The sequence below is a fragment of the Diceros bicornis genome, chromosome 27, assembly GCF_020826845.1.
Source record: "Diceros bicornis minor isolate mBicDic1 chromosome 27, mDicBic1.mat.cur, whole genome shotgun sequence".
In the NCBI taxonomy this organism is placed as follows: Eukaryota; Metazoa; Chordata; class Mammalia; order Perissodactyla; family Rhinocerotidae; genus Diceros; species Diceros bicornis.
In genome coordinates, this window is record NC_080766.1 from 33736361 (window position 1) to 33754157 (window position 17797).

The window sequence follows — 17797 nt, forward strand, 5'->3', positions numbered from 1 at the left end:
GGTTAGTGTATTTCATTTCTTCTCCTTCAAAAGGATTGTAACACATCCATTTAAGTAGCTTTAATGTTTAAAATATGCATACATTTTACTGAAAGCTACCTTATATTCTATTTTGGAAATTGATAGGATATAAATAATAGGTAAACAAAATAATGACTGACTAATCTGTATTTTCTCCACCTACCCCGAACACGCTGATGGGTGGGGGACTGGAGGAAAGACCCACAGAGAAGTGGGTCGATAGTTACAATATTTGCAAAGGCTTGCTCAGCCTGGCATTATACCAAGCCTTTACAACTCAATAGTAGCTATTTTTATCCCTGTTTTATGGATTGGAGAATTATGATCGAAGTGCTTTATACAGTATCTAGTAAGTGGGACAGCCAGGAGAGAATCCATTCGCACATTCATTCATTCAACACATTTTTATTGAGTTAATAAAGTGTGCCAGGCATTGTTCTAAATGCAAGCACTGTTCTAGCCCCCGAGGATGCTGCAGTAAACAAACAGCCAAAATCCGCTCCTTCTTCCCCCGTGGAGCTTACGTGGGGCGGGGGTGGGCGGCTGGGAGGTGTTAAGGGACCAACTCAATAAACGTCAGTCAATTGCACGATCCGGTGTCCCCGCCCCCGGCCCGCCCCGGCCCGCCTTCCCGGAGAGCTGCCGGAGGCCGGCGCTCGGGACGCGCGTCCGCGCTGAGGACTTGGTCAGCCTGACCGGAGGGGCCCCGGCGGTCGAGCCCTCCCGGGCGGAGTCCGCGGGCCGCCGCCCAGCCGCTGTGCCCGCCTTTGCCCCGCGCCCGCCGGAGGGGCTGCCAGCAGCGCGCATCCCGGCCGCGACCGCCCAACCCGGGAGCGGAGGGGCGGTGGCGGAGCCCGGCTCGCGGGGGGCCCGAGGCTAGCACCCCTGAAGGCAGCGGCGAGGCGACACTGCCAAGGTAACGGGGGGTGAGGGGGACAGGGGACGGGACCGCCAGTGCGGCTGAGCACCGGGGAAACGCCGCCTCCTGCAGCCGCTTCCCGGAATCCTCCTCCCGGACTCCTCCCCTCCCTCCTGTCTTCTCGGCCCCGGGCTTGGGCCCGCGCGCCACTGCCCGCCTCCCGGCTGCGCCCCCCGCCCCCGCAGCCGTGCGGGTCTTCCAGGGCCTCCGCCGGCAGACCCCCGCGGCCGCGCTGCCCCAGGCCCTGCCCAGCCCCTCCACTCATCGCCTCTCCCGGGAGCCCTCTTGCTTTGCTCTCAGCCCTGCACCCCACCTGCCCCTCCACGGGTGCCTGGGACGCCCGGGCACTTGCCGCTGCCAGATGTGAGCCGCTGTGAAATTGGAGGGTCACATTCCTCAAGATCCTCTCCGCCTCGCAAAACTGGGTTACCCGCTCGGGCCTCCGGTTCGGGGTCTTTTGCCCGCCCTCCAAGAGAACACCCGGGATTAACCATCCTTTGTTCCTGTGCGGGAGAGGCTCACAGAGGGGCAGCCCGGGCTGGAGGGTCCTACGTCCTTCCAGATCCATCGCTTGGAAGCTGGAGGGAGGAGAGGGGAAGGGGACATCGTCGCGGTGACAGACGAGTGGGCTCCCCTCCAGGGTCGAGAGGGAATGAGGAACTGAGTGCGAATCGACGCTCTCAACCCAAGCAGATGAATCAGTTAAACCCAGTTACGGTTGGATCCATCAGCCCACTTATATGGCCAGCGATGGCGTTACTGAGAAACTCTAGATATCCCACCTCCTTTTTTTTCTTTTAATATTTGTTTGATTTCCTTTTGTTTGGCAAGAGGTCTTTGAAACTAATATAACATGCCTGAGGAGTCAGATCTGAGCGGGACGAGGTGGGAGGTGCAGAGGCAGGCACGGGGGTGGGGGTGGGGGGTCCGTCCCGTATTCCGGGTGTCATACTAACTGACTCTGGGGTCTAATATCCACAGGCTGTCCGCTGTCCCACACCTTGGCAAGGTTTGGAAGTACCCCACCCCTCCCCCGCTGTTCAGGCTTAGGGAGGGGAGAGGTGGGAGCGAGATCATACCAAAATATGATCTAAGGAAAATATTTGGTAATCTTTCCTAGCAATTTGGACATTGTTGATAAGGTTTGACCTGGTTGTCTCAGGAAATGACTTGAACTTTTAAGTTCCATAGTTTACAAGTTGTTTTTCAATTTTAGATTATCAAAAATCTGCATGGCTCTTTTGTTCTTAACTGTATTGTCTCAAGTTTCTCATGTATTCATTTAAAAGTTAAAGAAAATCTACCTGAGACTTGGTTCCTGTGATTTGACAAACAATGATATGTCTTAAAAAAAAAAAATTATAAGAACCGTAGCCCAGAGGCACTGTCTTAGCAGTGAAACTTTTATTAAAATATATATTCCATCCCTCCTGTTTGCACGCAGAGAGCCACAGTGGCCTCATTTTCCTCTTACATTTATAAACCTTCCAGCTATCGAAGAGTCGATGGCATGTACTATATCTTTGACTATCTGTCATCATATTTTACCAAAACTAAAATGCCATTGAGTATAAGATGCACTTTTATTTTATGTAACCAAGTAAGAAAAAACAGTCAATGATGCTATGTCACGCCACTGTACAAAGCGTGCTGATTTCAGAGGTGTTGAAATGCAAGAAGGAAATGTGTAGTTTGTAATTGGGGAAATATAATGAGCTAAAGCAGATTGACAGTACTTTTCCCTTAGAATTTTTCATTCCTTGGAAGAATGAACTCGCGGTCTGCAATTGAGGAAGAATAAAGGAAAAGTAGTTAGTTGGGAGAGCAGGTTGGCCAAAGTAAAGGTGATGAGAAGTGGAGAAAAGACTAAACAAACGGCCGGCCCTGTGGCTTAGCGGTTGGGTGCGCTCGCTCTGCTACTGGCGGCCCGGGTTCGGATCCCGGGCACGCACTGACGCACCGCTTCTCTGGCCATGCTGAGGCCACATCCCACATACAGCAACTAGAAGGATGTGCAGCTATGACATACAACTATCTACTGGGGCTTTGGGGAAAAAAAAAAAAAGGAGGAGGATTGGCAATAGATGTTAACTCAGAGCCGGTCTTCCTCAGCAAAATGAGGAAGATTAGCATGGATGTTAGCTCAGCGCTGATCTTCCTCAAAAAAAAAAAAAAAGACAAAACAAACAAAGAAAAAAGAGAGATGTAGGATGGGAAATAGCTCAGACCCAGTGAAAATAAGCCAACAGGAAAATCAGTACATTTAGTTTCCCGACATGCCAAGGTTTTACAAACTGGTACATGGGAGGGTTATTCTTAAGCGTTGTTGTTGTTTTAATTATGAGGTTTTTAAAAATGTGTTTAACATTTGAGTGTGCCTGCCCACCAGAAACTATACTGGTGAGTCAACAAAAATCTTGCAAATGCTTCCTAAATAAACAGGAAAGAAGAAAACTGAGTCTTAGTATACTTAGCTTTTCCTTTTCTGACAGAAGAGCAGTGAGTGGGCTCTTCATGCTGGTCAGAGGTGAGTGAGATAGAGAAAGTCAGCTGGGCTGGGTGGGGAGCAGGGAAAGCCAGCACCACAGTCAGGAGAACCACCAAAAGACCCCGTGGTTGACCTGACCTCACCTCTCCACCAGAGGCAGTGGACCTGCATACAGGGCACCTAACAAAATCTTCCTGGAGAGACCAGGGCCCAGGTATCCTGGCAGATTGTGTGCTCCCTTGACTTAGCTCCCCCAACCCAGCACTGATCCGTGGGGCCAGGAAACTGCCCAATCTTGGCAGAACAAACTGGAATCAGGTACAGTTATAAACAGGAGGTCAAGATTTCACGCCACTGTATCACAGTAACGAGTGACAAAGCCATCCAGGTATGAGCAAGGTGAACAGAAATGGTGTAAAAAGAAAGAAAGAAAGAGAAGGAAAGAACAACATAGCTTGCAAGGGGTCTTACTAAAAAGAAAAGTTGTTCTTGGAACAGAAGGAAACTCCTTACAATAGCTAACATTCTACAACAACTTGACAAAAACATGAATTCCATAAAATAAACTCAAAGATGAGATAATTTTAAAATTGAGATAAAAAGTGAGATTGCAGACTTAAGGAAATAAATTGAAGACCATAGAAACATAATTACAGAAGAAATAAGAGGAAAGAATAAAATAAATCCTACTGAAAATAGAAATTTTTTTGTGTGTGTGAGGAAGACTGGCCCTGAGCTAACATCTATTGCCAATCCTCCTCCTTTCCCCCCACCCCTCATTTTTCTCCCCAAAACCCCGGTAGATAGTTGTATGTCATAGTTGCACATCCTTGTAGTTGCTGTATGTGGGACGCAGCCTCAGCATGGCCGGACAAGTGGTGCGTCGGTGCATGCCCAGGATCCGAACCCAGGCCGCCAGCAGCGGAGCACACGCACTTTACCGCTAAGCCACGGGGCCAGCCCGAAAGTAGAAATATTTTAATAGAGGAAAGTCTTGACTTAAGCCCAATGAAAAGAGACAAAGCTTAAGCCTGTTAGAAAGAATCTGGTGTGGAGGACAGGCCAAGCACAATCAAACATAGGATAATTGAGATCCCTGATGCAGAAAAACCAACAAATCGAACAGAAATGCAAATAAAAATAGGATAAAAGAGATTTTATTGAAATGAAGAAAAAATTATCTGTAGGCCAAAAGAACATGCCATTTTACTGGAAACTTTCATATGGGAATGCTCAGTGCCAGGGTATCTTAAATGATTTAAATTCAAAGAATTAGAATTATTTAGGAATCCAAGAAGAAAAAGAAGTAAAGGAGGGAAAAACCAAATCAAGATGGTCTCAGACTTCTCCAGTATTTTTTGTGAGGAAGATCAGCCCTGAGCTAACATCCGTGCCAGTCCTCCTCTTTTTTTTTGCTGAGGACGACTGGCCCTGGGCTAACATCCGTGCCTATCTTCCTCTACTTTATATGGGATGCCGCCACAGCATGGCTTGACAATTGGTGTGTAGGTGCGCGCCCAATCCGAATCCCCGCCGCCATAGCGGAGCGCGCGCATTTAACCGCTACACCAGCCCGGCCCCTCTCCAGTTCTAAGGGAAAGAAACTTTTCCCAAGAGGGTATTTTGTCCAGCTAAAATGTCATTGAAGTTGAAAGCCAATAGGCAGGCCTTCTCAAATATGAATGAACAAAGAGCATTCAGCTCCCATGAGTGCTTTTTGAAAAAAAACTACTGGATAACAAAATCCAGCAAATAGCAAATTAAGACATAAACCAAAATAAAGAACTCAGGCATGGGGAACTCACGATAAAAAGGACTGTTGGTGAACACTTATTTAAATGTAGAATTATTACAAAACATCTTTGGAAATTGTAGGTAGAATAAAATGGAATTGTTATATAAATCTAGATGCAAAGAAAACAATCAAAAACTATATAAGGAAATATGAGAATACTGAAGTTCTCATCTTTGAAATCATGGATCAATAAATATGGTTTAAAATTAAAAGATGCTGCGAACATATAATACTCCAACTTCCTAATGTCTTTCATAATCTTTTTTTAAAAGCCTTAGAGGGATAATTCAGAAAGTTATTCTTTCTTAAGGAGAAAAATAATTTAAATTTCAACAATTCCTTCAGCCTTTGCTTCAGTTTTTTTCCAAGTAAAATTAAATTTAGACAGAAACACTGTGTGTATGTGTGTGTGTGTGCGTGTGTTTGTGTGTGAATGTGTTTATGCATAGAAAGATTATGTTCACCTAATATTAATGATGGAAATATCTAGATACTAGAATTTACACTTTTATACATTATTTTTAATTTTTTAATGAACACGTAGAAGGATTTTTACAGAAACAAGAAAGATATTTGAAAAATAAACTAGAAACAGATAGGCTAAGAGGTTCACAAAGGTTGCTGCTGGGTGGAATAAGAAATGGGGATAATTGTTACTTTCTTCTTTGTACTCTTGCATTTTTTTTAATTTCCAGAAATAAATTATATTTGTATAATGTTTCTGAATCCAGTTCATTCATTACTCATTGACTACCAATGATATGCCAGGCATCAAGCTATGCCAGATAGAAGAAAAGATACAGTTATGCTCTCTCCCAGGAGCCTGGGAGGCAGCGAGTTCCTTGAGGGTTGTCTGTATGTCTGTCTGTTTAGGAGAATTTGAAATTCAGAGAAGAATCACTTCACCCAGGTAGCATCTGTTTGAGCTGGGCCTTGAAAATCGATAGTGTTTGTTCAGGTGTCAGTGGCAAGGATTGCTCCCTCTCAGGGAGGAATGGGGAGAGCCAGTAGGGCATGATGCGTCACCCAGAGCTCCTCGCTTGTGTAGGATAGTGACTCTAGGGAAACCTAGATAGGCTGATGACAGCCTTGAATTCAACCTAAGCCTCTTGGTGCCTCATTAGGCAACAGTGAGCTGCAGGCCGGGCTGTCTACGGAATTTGCAGGGCCCAGAGCAAAGTAAAAATGCATGGCCCACTTGTTTGAAAAGCAGGAAAAAGTACCATTGAAGGTACTAAAATAAACTCAGTCTCTCAACTTGTCATTTTTTAATTTGCTATTTAATGGCATTCTAAGGGAAAAAAATTTAATATTTAGCATGAATTTTACCATTCTACTTTATATTGTGCAAAACCAGATCTAAATGCAAATATGAGTAGCATTTCATTCATATGGGGAGTCACCGAATTACACAATTGGCATTTCCTAGTGCTTGTTGGGAGGGTGGCTCGAAGTAACCAGAAGAAGCAACTTAAACCAGACTCAGCAAGGTAGCAAGGAGGAAGAGAGGGTGCGCCCACGCACACAGCCAGCCCAAGGAGCACTCCCTCGTGCAGAGGGACACTCCCAGGGCCAGGCAGCTCCCCACAGGTGTCTGGGGCCCCTCTACCCTGGTGACTCTGGACATGCATGCGTACACTTGGGCCTGAAGGATGCCGGAGTCCACCTCCTGTTAGCCGCCCTGCACCCCAGTCTGAGGTGGGCTCTGGACAATTCGAGCTCTAAGTCTCCGCCTCCCAAGGACCTGCCTTCCCAACCCACAGCCTACTGGCAACGTCCAAAGGTCTTTAAACCTCTGCTCCTGGACCTGCTAGGTACCTGGATCCAGGCTGACCCATGTGCTCACCCGCACTTGACCAGTTGCAGCCCCCTGGGCCAGGCGGGGCACTGCCAGCCCAGAGCAAGGACAACTTCCACCCTGCCTGACCCCCACCTTCTCTGCACACACACCAGGAGGGCTTCAATGCAACATGGGATTCTCTGATGATGTGACCTCGCTACCGCCCCATATAAAGGGCATCAGCAGTCATGGGGTATAGAAAGAGAGGCCAGGCAGGATCTGGGACCCCATCCTGCAGGGGAGCGGGGAGAGAGACCAAGTGTGAGCCAAGGCTCCAAGCCCACTCTGTGTTCCATTATCCCAGACTTCACTAACAAAACACAAGTTCAAAGGTAAAATTATTAAGAATGTCAAGACAGGAGAGCAGTAAACCAAGCGTAGGACCCTTCTGCGTGCAGGGCCCTGGGGGACTGAAGCCAGCGGTGGCTCAAGAGATGGGAGTAACGAGAGCTATGCTTTAGGAAAGCTGATCTGTTGTACTCAGGGAGAGTTTTAAGGGGCTTCATTAACAATTTCAGGCAGGATACCAAGGTGGGAAATTCGATTTTCCAAGCAAGCAAGAATCTAGTCACCAGATATCTGGTTGGAAGTGGAGTATGGATCACCAGGAACACAGAAGGGGAGGAGGCAGCCCCTGGCTCAGAGTGGGAGAGCGGGACTTCTAATTGTGTAATTGTGTGTATGTGTTTCTTGGCTGCTGAAGGGACCGGGTGTTCTGCAGATGCAGAACAGAGGTGAAGAGGAAACGCCATCAAAACAAAACAGAGGGACCAGAAGCCACAGGGCAGATGTTCAACTATAAGGGAGTCAGCTCCTAATGTGGCATTCTGTAATGCAGGTGCACCCAGCATCTGGGGAATGTCCACAATCATGCAAGCCCTCTGCCGAAGGGTGATGATGGGAGATGCCATATCACAAAGATCTCTCCGTAGATGTTCTAAATGGATATGGTATTATGGGATACGTTGTGGGCACAGGTGTCTGGATATCTCATGGGTGGTGGAGTCTGCAGCAGGGGTGGCCACTTTGTCTTGGAATCTTGGATTTCTCTAGAATACCCTGGTGAGACCTGTTACAGTGATAGTCAAGAGGACTTTTTAATTTTTTGTGTTTGTTTTGTTTTGTTTTGTTGAACAAGATTCGCCCTGACCTAATATCTGTTGCCCATCTTCTTTTTTTTTTTTGCTTGAGGAAGATTCGCCCTGAGCTAACGTCTGTGCCAGTCTTCCTCTATTTTGTGTGTGGGTCACCGCCACAGTGTGGCCGCCTACGAGTGGTGTAGATCGGTGCCCAGGAACTGAACCCGGGAGGCTGAAGCGAAGCGTGCTGAACTTAACCACTAGGCTACGGGGCTGGCTCTTTAATTTGTTTTTAGCTTGAACTCAAGTCGGCTACTTTGTGGTCGTTTTTCATTTTGACTTGAGGCTGAATGCTGCCCCAGTGTTTGGGGGACAGAAAAACACCCGGAGTCTATAGGGCCCAGCTGCTTGGATGGAGACAAAAGCTGAGGGAGAGAGGGAACAAGACCCATTGGGGGCTCCTTAAAATTCTTGAAGAATTCCTTCCTCATCTTAGAATGAGGCAGGCTTTCTAACCATGACTCAAAATGCAGACACTAAGAAAGAAAATGCCTTTAAATCTGAAAACTTGAAACTCAGAAACTTCTGCGTGGTTTAAAAATAAAAACAGCACAAGCAAATCAAAGGGCAAATGACAATGAGAGGAATAACAAAAGATGTGAGTCATATCACAAAGGGCCAGTTTCCTTCATACTTAAAAAGCTCCTGCAAACCAATAGGAAAAAAAGCAACAACTCAGTAGAAAAACGGGCAAAAATACAGACAGTTAACAAGGAAGGACGTACAAGAAACTCTTACCTATGTGAACACACACTCAAGCTCACTCAGAAGAGAAATACAAATTAATATTAGTCTGAAGACAGTTTTTCATTTATGAATTTGATTTTAAAAAAATCCAAGAACTTGATGATGACCTCTGTGAAGAGGCTGTGGGGAGCAACAATTCTCACATACCGCAGGCGGTTGTTTAATTCAGTACAGCTTGAGGGTGGGAGTGTGGTTATTTCCATCAGAATTACAGATGCATGGGCACTTTGTGCCGGGTCTCTCTTGTCTGCCCCTCCAGACCCAACCTCCACCTTCTCCCCTCTTTACTCTGCCCTGGGATCCTGTCTTTTAGGGGTACAGCCCCCAACACCCTCGTCCTATGACATCTGGTTGGATTCAGCCAAGAAGGAGCCCCAAGTAAGAGAAGGGAGTGAAGACAGGGGATATTTATCCCCCAGCACCCTCCCTGCACAGCCACCTTGGGCTGGCTAAGTCTGGCTTACATGACAGCCCCTCACACAGGATTCTCTCCTTCCAGATTCCAGTGTTGGCACTTCCCCTGTCCCCTTCAAGCCCAGGATGGTAACAGCCCCCACTGCTGTTAGCTCCAGGAACTACACTCTTCCTTATGATTTGCCTACATCCTGCTCACACCTTCATAAATAGTCCCTTGATTAAAGTCCCTCAAAATAGCCTAACTTGGGCTGGCCCTGTGGCTTAGCAGTTAGGTGCGCACGCTCCACTGCTGGCAGCCCGGGTTCGGATCCCGGGCGCGCACCGACGCGCCGCTTCTCCAGCCATGCTGAGGCCGCATCCCACATACAGCAACTAGAAGGATGTGCAGCTATGACATACGACTATCTACTGGGGCTTTGGGGGGAAAAAATAAATAAATAAAATCTTTAAAAAAAAAAAAAATAGCCTAACTTGAATGTGTTGTTTCTTGCTGGGACCCTGACTGATATGCCCTTTTGCCTAGTAATCTTACTGCTGGGAAGTTTTCCTAATTTCCTAATTCCTTAATTGCACGTATGCAGAATGACTCATGTCCGAGATAATCCATTGCAGAGGAGATTGGAAGCAACTCAAATGTCCATCGTAGGGACTGGTTATGTAAATAATGGTATGTCCATAGAGTAGACTATGCAGCTGTTTAAAAAACAAGGAAATTCTCTGTGGTGCTGATGTAGAATGATCTCCCAAATATATGTATATATTTGTTTTTGTTTTTGTTTTTTTGCTGAGGAAGATTAGCCCTGAGCTAATATCTGTTGCCAGTCTTCATCTATTTTGTATGTGGGTCACTGCCACAGCATGACCGCCAATGAGTGGTGTAGGTCCGCACTGGGAAACTGAACCCAGGCCACGGAAGCAGAGAGTGCCAAACTTAACCACCAGGCCATGAGGCTGGCCCCCCAAATATATTTTTAAGTGGAAAAAGCAGGGATTGGGCAGGGAATGTATATGCTATCTCTTGTGTAAAAAGGGGGGGAAATAAGAATGTATATTTGTTTTTGCTTATGCACAAAGATATTCTGAAGTGCTCTCACACATACACACACAAATGAATAAAAATAGTTTTCTGAAGGAAGCAAAACTCTACACTATTTACTCTTTGTATGTTTAGAATTTCAGAACCAAATGACTATGTTACCTATTCCAAAGTGAAATTAAAAATTTCTCCATGACTAAATAGGGAATTGGTCCCACAAGCTGAAATAGGCTGCTGTGTCAATGGGGTAAGTGGTCCAGCTCCCAGGAGGGCAGAGAAAGCCTGGAACCAGAAATTTCCTGCTGGTCTTGTTGTCTTGTTTTTGTCCATTTTAATCTTTGCAATTTAATTAGACACTTCAGAATTTTGATCACCTAATATTGATTTCCTTTCAGATGTGACAGTAAAGACAAGACTTATCAAATAACAAAGATGCTTTTGAGCCAGAATGCCTTGGCGATTCGACCACTAAATTTGTATCCTGTAGGTAAGTGTTACTTTTTATCCTGGGGGGCTCTTGTAGGAGCAAGCCCTGTTGGGGAGTAGCAAATTGATTTCCCTCGCTAGAGGACCCAGTCTCAGCCTGCCCCATGTCAAGAGCCAAATGGAACATAGATAGGAAGCCTATGTTAATGGTTTGGATTCAAATATGGATTTCTGCCCTACTGTTAATTTTAGGAAAACAAACAAATAAACAAGAACGACTTAAGGTTCAGGGATGATGGGGAGTATCCTCTTATGTACTCTAAGAGTAATTTCTCTTAATACCCCCATTCTAATCCAGGCTGGAGTTTGTCACTCTTCTGTATCTGGGAAGAGGCCAAACCCCTTATCTCCTTCTACGTCACCAGACTGAAAAATCATCCCTGAACTTTGGTTTCCATACTTCATTATTGATTTTTTTTTTTCCATAGTCCTATTCATTTGTGCCTTTTCTCTCCCTTCTTTTGATTCTGTTTCAGTATCACTGTGTCATCTGTCCCATAGTTTATCAGTAGGGGATCCATGAGTGGGACACTTCTCCCCTGTGCAGGACTGTAGTGCCCATGCACTGGAGTATATAACATCCTTGGCCTCCACCTACAATAAATATCAGTAACCCCTCCCCCCAAGTCATTGTGACATCCAGAAAACAAATGAGAATCCCCAGTTCCCATCACCAACACCTTTCTTTCTCCACCACCCTTGGTAAATATCTTTACCTTTAATGTGTATTAATTAGCATCATGCTTATTCATATTCTAAGAATTTTTCCGGACAGATAACTGCTGCTCAGGACACTCCCTCACCAGCCAACCCTTGTTGTTAGTGTCAGCTCCCAAACAGATCTTATTTTGGATCCACTTAGAATGAAATCCTTGGACCATGTGCTTCTGATACCAATGGCAACTCTCTAAGCATCATTTACTTGAGCATTTTTTTTAGCACAAGAAAGTCTCCATCTAATATTAATATATATGTATAAAAGAATGTCATTCTCAGAGCAATGATCGTAAACTGAGCCCCGAGAAAGCCTTGTTACTTGTCTAACGTGTTTTTCTTCTTCCTAGTGTTCATCAGCCTCATGTTTGGTATTTTACATGCTTTGTCTGGTAAGAGATTTTCTTGGCTTGGCTAAATTTTGTATAAGGGTCAGCATGTGTGGGTGACCATTCAGAAGTCTAAAATGTGGGAAATTTGATTTCTGATCCCAGATCTGTTGCCCATTTTGTTTGAATCCTTTTTCTCAAATACTTTCTCTGTAAAAGGCGCCAAAATCAGAAAATTCTGGTTTTCAGATTTGTCTCATGAAACTATTAGGAGAAATTAACACTAGAGATAATTTTAAAACCCCTTAAAAGAATATTCCATTTAAAACCCCTTAACAGAAGAATGAGGAGACACAGACGATGCCAAAAAAAGCGATCTAGAAATAATTTCCCTTTAATTTGCATTCTTCCACCTGTTATCTGGTACTAGATAAAGAAAAATAGTTCTTTTTAAGCTAAACTTCTTGCCTACATATATAAATCTTTCCACAAAACTTCACTACACATTAAATATGTGTCCAGCCTTTTGGTGAACACTGGAAGATGAAGAACTGGCAACTGAGAAGCAAAGGCCCAGATCTTAACCACAGAAAACTTATATGATCTTCAAAACCTTAACCATATAAGGCGCGATTTGATAAGCGTAGCTTTAGAGTCATTTGTGCTGCTGAGTTTCAGCTGCATAACATTGCATAACTCAACTTCTCAATTTCACCCTTTGTAGAATGGGTCTATTAATAGACCCATTGTTGGGTCTTCAGCATTGTTGTGAGGATTAAATGCCTGCAGAGAGCCAGTCTGAGCACATATTATTCTCTCCCTCCCCTCTGTGATGGGGGAGTGAGTGCAGTGGGGGAATTCAGAGGAGGGAAAGCTGGCAGTGAGCTGAGCTTCCTAGGGAGGACTGCAAGAGGAGTTGGGAGTTGAGTTGAGAGAATAGGGGGCCCTGGGATGACGTGGATAATTTTGATCCCATGAGCCATTGAGAGTCAATGATAACTGGGTGAGCCCAAATTCTGTTTACACAGTGCTGAGTTCCTGTTTCCTAAGCTTGCCTGCCCTGACAGTGTGTTGCTCATTAATTAATTGCATTGGTTTGCTTCTCGAGTATGGGAAAACCATTTCCTTCCCATGTTTCCAAGACCCCAGGACTGTGGGGAGGGTTTCTCTGCTGGAAGTGTGAGCTCCAGATCCCAAGGGACGGTTTGAACAGTGACCAATTTACAACCCTAGGTTCCAGATTTCAATGTTTCTTTTTTTCTCCTGTTTCCTTTAGATTCTCCAGATGAATCTTGCATTGCTTTTAATATGACATTACGAAATTTCCAGTCAATTTTATCATGGGAATTAAAGAACCGTTCAATTGTACCAACTCACTATACATTATCCTACACAGTCATGAGGTTGGTTTAACATTTCATTTTTCTCCTGCTAAATATATTATCTTTTTATTATGTGGGGAGTAGAGAAGAGGTAATCTTTCTTGTGACTGAGCTTCTCTCTCTTTTTCATTCAGAGCTTTAAAAGTCCAAAGACAAAACACAAATCCGTTTTTAATTAAATTGACTACTTTAACAATCCAAAGCTATTTTTGACAAAGCTTGTAGTTATAACCAAAGCCAGTTTCTGCAGGTCAGAGCCTCAGGAGCAAAATAATTATTGCATATGATTTTCACAATTATTTCTCTAATTCAGTAAATCTGAATGTTTAAAAGTGCTACATTTTCTGAGGACAGGAGTCCAAAGGTCTGGTGACCATATTGATGGTTTGTGTTCACTTTTCTTTACTCAGGGAGGCATGTTGCACGTCAGAAAGCTGCCTGGCCCAAAGTAGCAGAGGGCCAGGTCCAGAGTCTGGCTTGGTCACTAACTGGCTGGAACCCTTGCGGGTAGAGCTCAGCCTCTCTGAGCTAACCCTTCTACTTAAGGGTTGTTGCAAGATTAATGACATAATGGACAGAGCCTTCTCTGGCTCTCTTCTTCCCACATCTAACAATCACCTCATAAGTCATTACTTTGATCTGGTAGCCCCTGGAAGTGTCCTTTTGTTCATTGTCTATTTGGCTTATAAACTGTTCCTACTGCTGACTGACCCGGTAGAGGGCGTCTTGTGAGTTTCTCTTTGGTGTCTGCTAAAGTCTTAAGTTTGTCTCTGCGTTAGGTGACCACATGTATCACCCATCCACCTTTCTGAAGCTGCAGAGATCAGACGTCTGTGTTGTCGCTATATAGCACAGGCTGCCTTTGGACTGGACCATGTGGTCCTCGGCTGGAGAGAGAGGGGGTCTCAGGGAGGGCATTCATGATTGCCCTGGAGGGGCAGGAAGATCTGGGGCTTCTACCATGAAAGCCCAAGGTCTGTTCATTTGTTCATCCAGCGAATATTTACCCAGCACCTCCTATGCCAGAGGTCCAACCATGAACCAAAGTCCTCCCCCTCCTTGGGCAGACATTCTGAAAGTAGGTGGAGATATCAATAAACAAAGAAAGATATAATGTAGCAGATGGTGGTAAAAGGTATGAAGAAAAATAAAGAAGGGTAAGAAGGATTGGGAGAGGGTGGGTGGGTGGAGCAGGGTGAGGTGTTCCATTTTAATCAAGGTGGTTAGGAGAGGCAACTTGATATGGTGGTATGTGAGCAGAGCCCTAAAGGAATGAGGAAGTGGGGCATGCCCTTAAATGGATTCTTATCCCATAAATGCTAATGCTTTCCTTTTACCATTTCTTTTCCTTTCAAAGTAAACCAGCAGGTGAGATGGTTGTTGAGGACTGTATAAATATCACAAGATCATTTTGTGACCTAACAGATGTGTGGGAAAGCGTGTCTGAGACATACCTCCCCACGGTAGTCGGATTCAGAGGGAACACAATGCTGGTCAGTTGTTGGGACAAGGTCTTCGTGGCATTGGACAGTGAGTTATCTCTGTTGTATCATCATCATCAAGGTCATCATTATTTGCTTTGCCATGAAGTAGGAAGGGGTTTTAGACTCAGGGCAAGGGTCCCCTCTTGGCCCTGCCACTTCCTAGCCCTGTAACCGTGGAGTAGTTACTTTGTTTCTCTGAGCTGGGTTTTCTTGTCCAGAAAATGGAATGATAATCCATGCTTTGCAGATGATTACTCAGTGTCTGTATAAGGCAGACATGTAGGCAGTAGGAGCTGCTGCTTTTGGGGTTGTTTCACAACCTGAAGGGAAGTGACAGGCCTGTATCTGAGCTGTCACAACTCTTTGGTCCAATGTTTTCCTTAATACTGCAGCCCATCCCCCAGATCGTAACCCAGCCGTTCTTGTACGTTCGAACGCCCAGCTGCGCATGCGCCTGGGGCCCAGACTCAGAGAGGACTGGCACTTGAGAGTGGGCCTGCCCTTTCTTTCTTACCCTATGACTGGAGTCAGCTCCCTAGCGCACTTGTGTTAACAGCTCCGGGGCAGTTGTCGGTGGCCCACAGCCAGACTCCATCACTTCTTCAATATCCTAATTTGCAACCTGTTTCTAAGAGAAAAATTACATGTTAAAGGCTTTGTGGGTGTACCCTCACATGTACCTGCTTAGCAAATTGACAACTGAATCCTACTGTAGCAAATGACTTAGATACTTATGAGATTCACTGGAATTGGTGCATGTTTATGAGTGTGTATAAATAGACATATCTGTCTGTGTCCACATAGAAAAGAAAGAAAAGCACAATTTATAGATCATGGTATTCAGACTATGAAAGGAGGTCTGTTAAAGTAATGATGAGATATCATTTTTCAAGACTCAAAATGGTAAATATGAAAAGTATGTAAATGCCCAGGTTTAGAGGAAATGCAGGGAGGGTACTTTGGCACAGTCTTTCTGAAAGTATTTGTCAGTGTATGTTTTTAAAACCTTATCATGTGTCTGCTCTAATCCAGAATTCCTCTTTAATAATTTGTCCTAAGGACATAATTATGGAGAGATGCAAAGATTTAGCTCCAAGACTACTCATTGATACATAGATTCTATTAGAAAAATTTGAGATAGTCTAAATGTTCAGTTAAATCACGAATCATCAAGCAGTTAAATCATGGTATAGCCACTTAGTGGAATAGAATTAATCATGAAAAATTATGATAAAGATCAGGGGTCAGCTGACTTTCTTGTAAAGGGCCAGAAAAAAGACACTATAGATTTTGTGGGCCACATATGGTCTCTGTCACATATCCTTCTTCATTTGTTTATAAGTCTTTCAACAATAAAAACCATTCTGAACTTGCAGGCTGTGCAAAAATCTAACCCACAGGCCATAGTTTGCCAGCCCTTGATGTAGATAAATATGCATCAATATGTTTGTGAAATAAGTGAAAATATATACCATGCAAAATAGTGTGGGTAAGAATGATTTTAGTTTAGATATGTGTATGTGTGTGTGTATACACACTAGTTCAGTTTATATATGTGTGTGCGTGTATATATATTTACATACGTACAGCATAGACAAAAGATGATTAACCACATTCAGAGACAATTGCCTGTCTGTATTTTCTGATGTTTCTGCAATGGTTATGTATTATTATTGTACAGTCATGCACTGCATAACAATGTTTCTGTCAATGACAGACCATATATATAATGGTGGTCCCATAAGATTAGTACCATATAGCCTAGGTGTGTAGTAGGCTCTACCATCTAGGTTTGTGTAAGTACACTCTATGATGTTCACATGACAAAATCACCTAACAATACATTTCTTAGAACTTTTCCCTGTTGTTAAGCGATGCATGACTGTAATATGAAAAGAAGTCATTTTTACTTTTGTGTTTAGAATACAGCCTGAAAACTGGGAAAGTACTGACTTCCATCTCAAAATCTGTTCTCCATTTATTGTGGTAATGTTAAGCAAATCACTTTATCTTATTGTTTCTCAGTTTTTCACCAGTAAAAAAATATAACTCATTCCTTAACTAGGACCATAGGCAGATTAAAAAGAAGATAGCTGTGAAGATGTAAGACTGTGTCATGACAATGGGAGCGTTACTGTTGTGCAATCATTGACTAACATTGGGGTTTGTTTCTGACTTTGTTTTCTAAACAGTGTCTTTGGAACCACCAGAATTTGAGATTGTTGGTTTTATCAACCACATTGATGTGATAGTGAAATTTCCACCTGTCATTCCCAAGATGCTAGTTGGGAAAAACTTACAGACTTATTTATCACTTGTCATCGAAGAAAAGTCAGGGAGCATTGTTAACCTGGTAAGTGGTCAAAGCAGTTCTGAGTTGGCAGTGAATACATTTGACTCTCTTCTTTAAAAAAAAAGACATTTGTAATGATTTGAACAATTAAAGCTAAAGGGTCTGCGTCAGTGTGGTCTGACTTTAGGAAAGAATTCTCCATAGTTCATTCATTGTGGAAATATGTTGACTTAGCCCAGCAGTGCAGTCTTCTTTCAAAGAATAAGCCACATGCACAACATGAAGGGACACAGAAGAGAGAGAGGCATGTGGTGTAGACGAGGAAAACAGGCAAATTTCAGCATGCCAGGGTGAGATTTTCTTTGAAAGGGATGGTTTAGCTGCACATAAAAAGCATCTATCTCTACCACTCCAGCCCTCATACACTGTAAGGGAAGTGGCTCTGTCCAGTAATTCTGTCCCCTCTTGATTTCTCTGAATGTGGGTAAGCTGAGGGCGATCCTAGTATCAGACAGACCTGGATCTTCAATTATGTGTTTTCTCAATCCCTCAGAATTCTGGAATGAATGAAATAGACAAACTGTGTTCACTGGTGGGCCCTGCTGTAATAGACAAACTGTGCTCACTGGTGGGCCCTGCTGTAATAGACAAACTGTGCTCACTGGTGGGCCCTGCTGTAACAGCAGCTTACATTTGCATAGCCCTTT

The 17797-nt window shown here is 44.1% G+C and overlaps 1 protein-coding gene across 1 annotated transcript in view; it reads left to right on the forward strand.

Moving 5' to 3' along the window:
* Window positions 1-742: 742 nt before the first annotated feature.
* IFNAR2 (interferon alpha and beta receptor subunit 2) overlaps window positions 743-17797 on the forward strand; it is a 31297-nt gene continuing 14242 nt past the window's right edge. The window contains exons 1-6 of the mRNA XM_058523026.1: window positions 743-937; window positions 10798-10889; window positions 11953-11994; window positions 13208-13334; window positions 14671-14843; window positions 16990-17150. Coding sequence (XP_058379009.1) covers window positions 10835-10889; window positions 11953-11994; window positions 13208-13334; window positions 14671-14843; window positions 16990-17150 — 558 coding nt within the window. The 5' untranslated portion in view covers window positions 743-937; window positions 10798-10834. The remainder of the gene's footprint in view (window positions 938-10797; window positions 10890-11952; window positions 11995-13207; window positions 13335-14670; window positions 14844-16989; window positions 17151-17797) is intronic.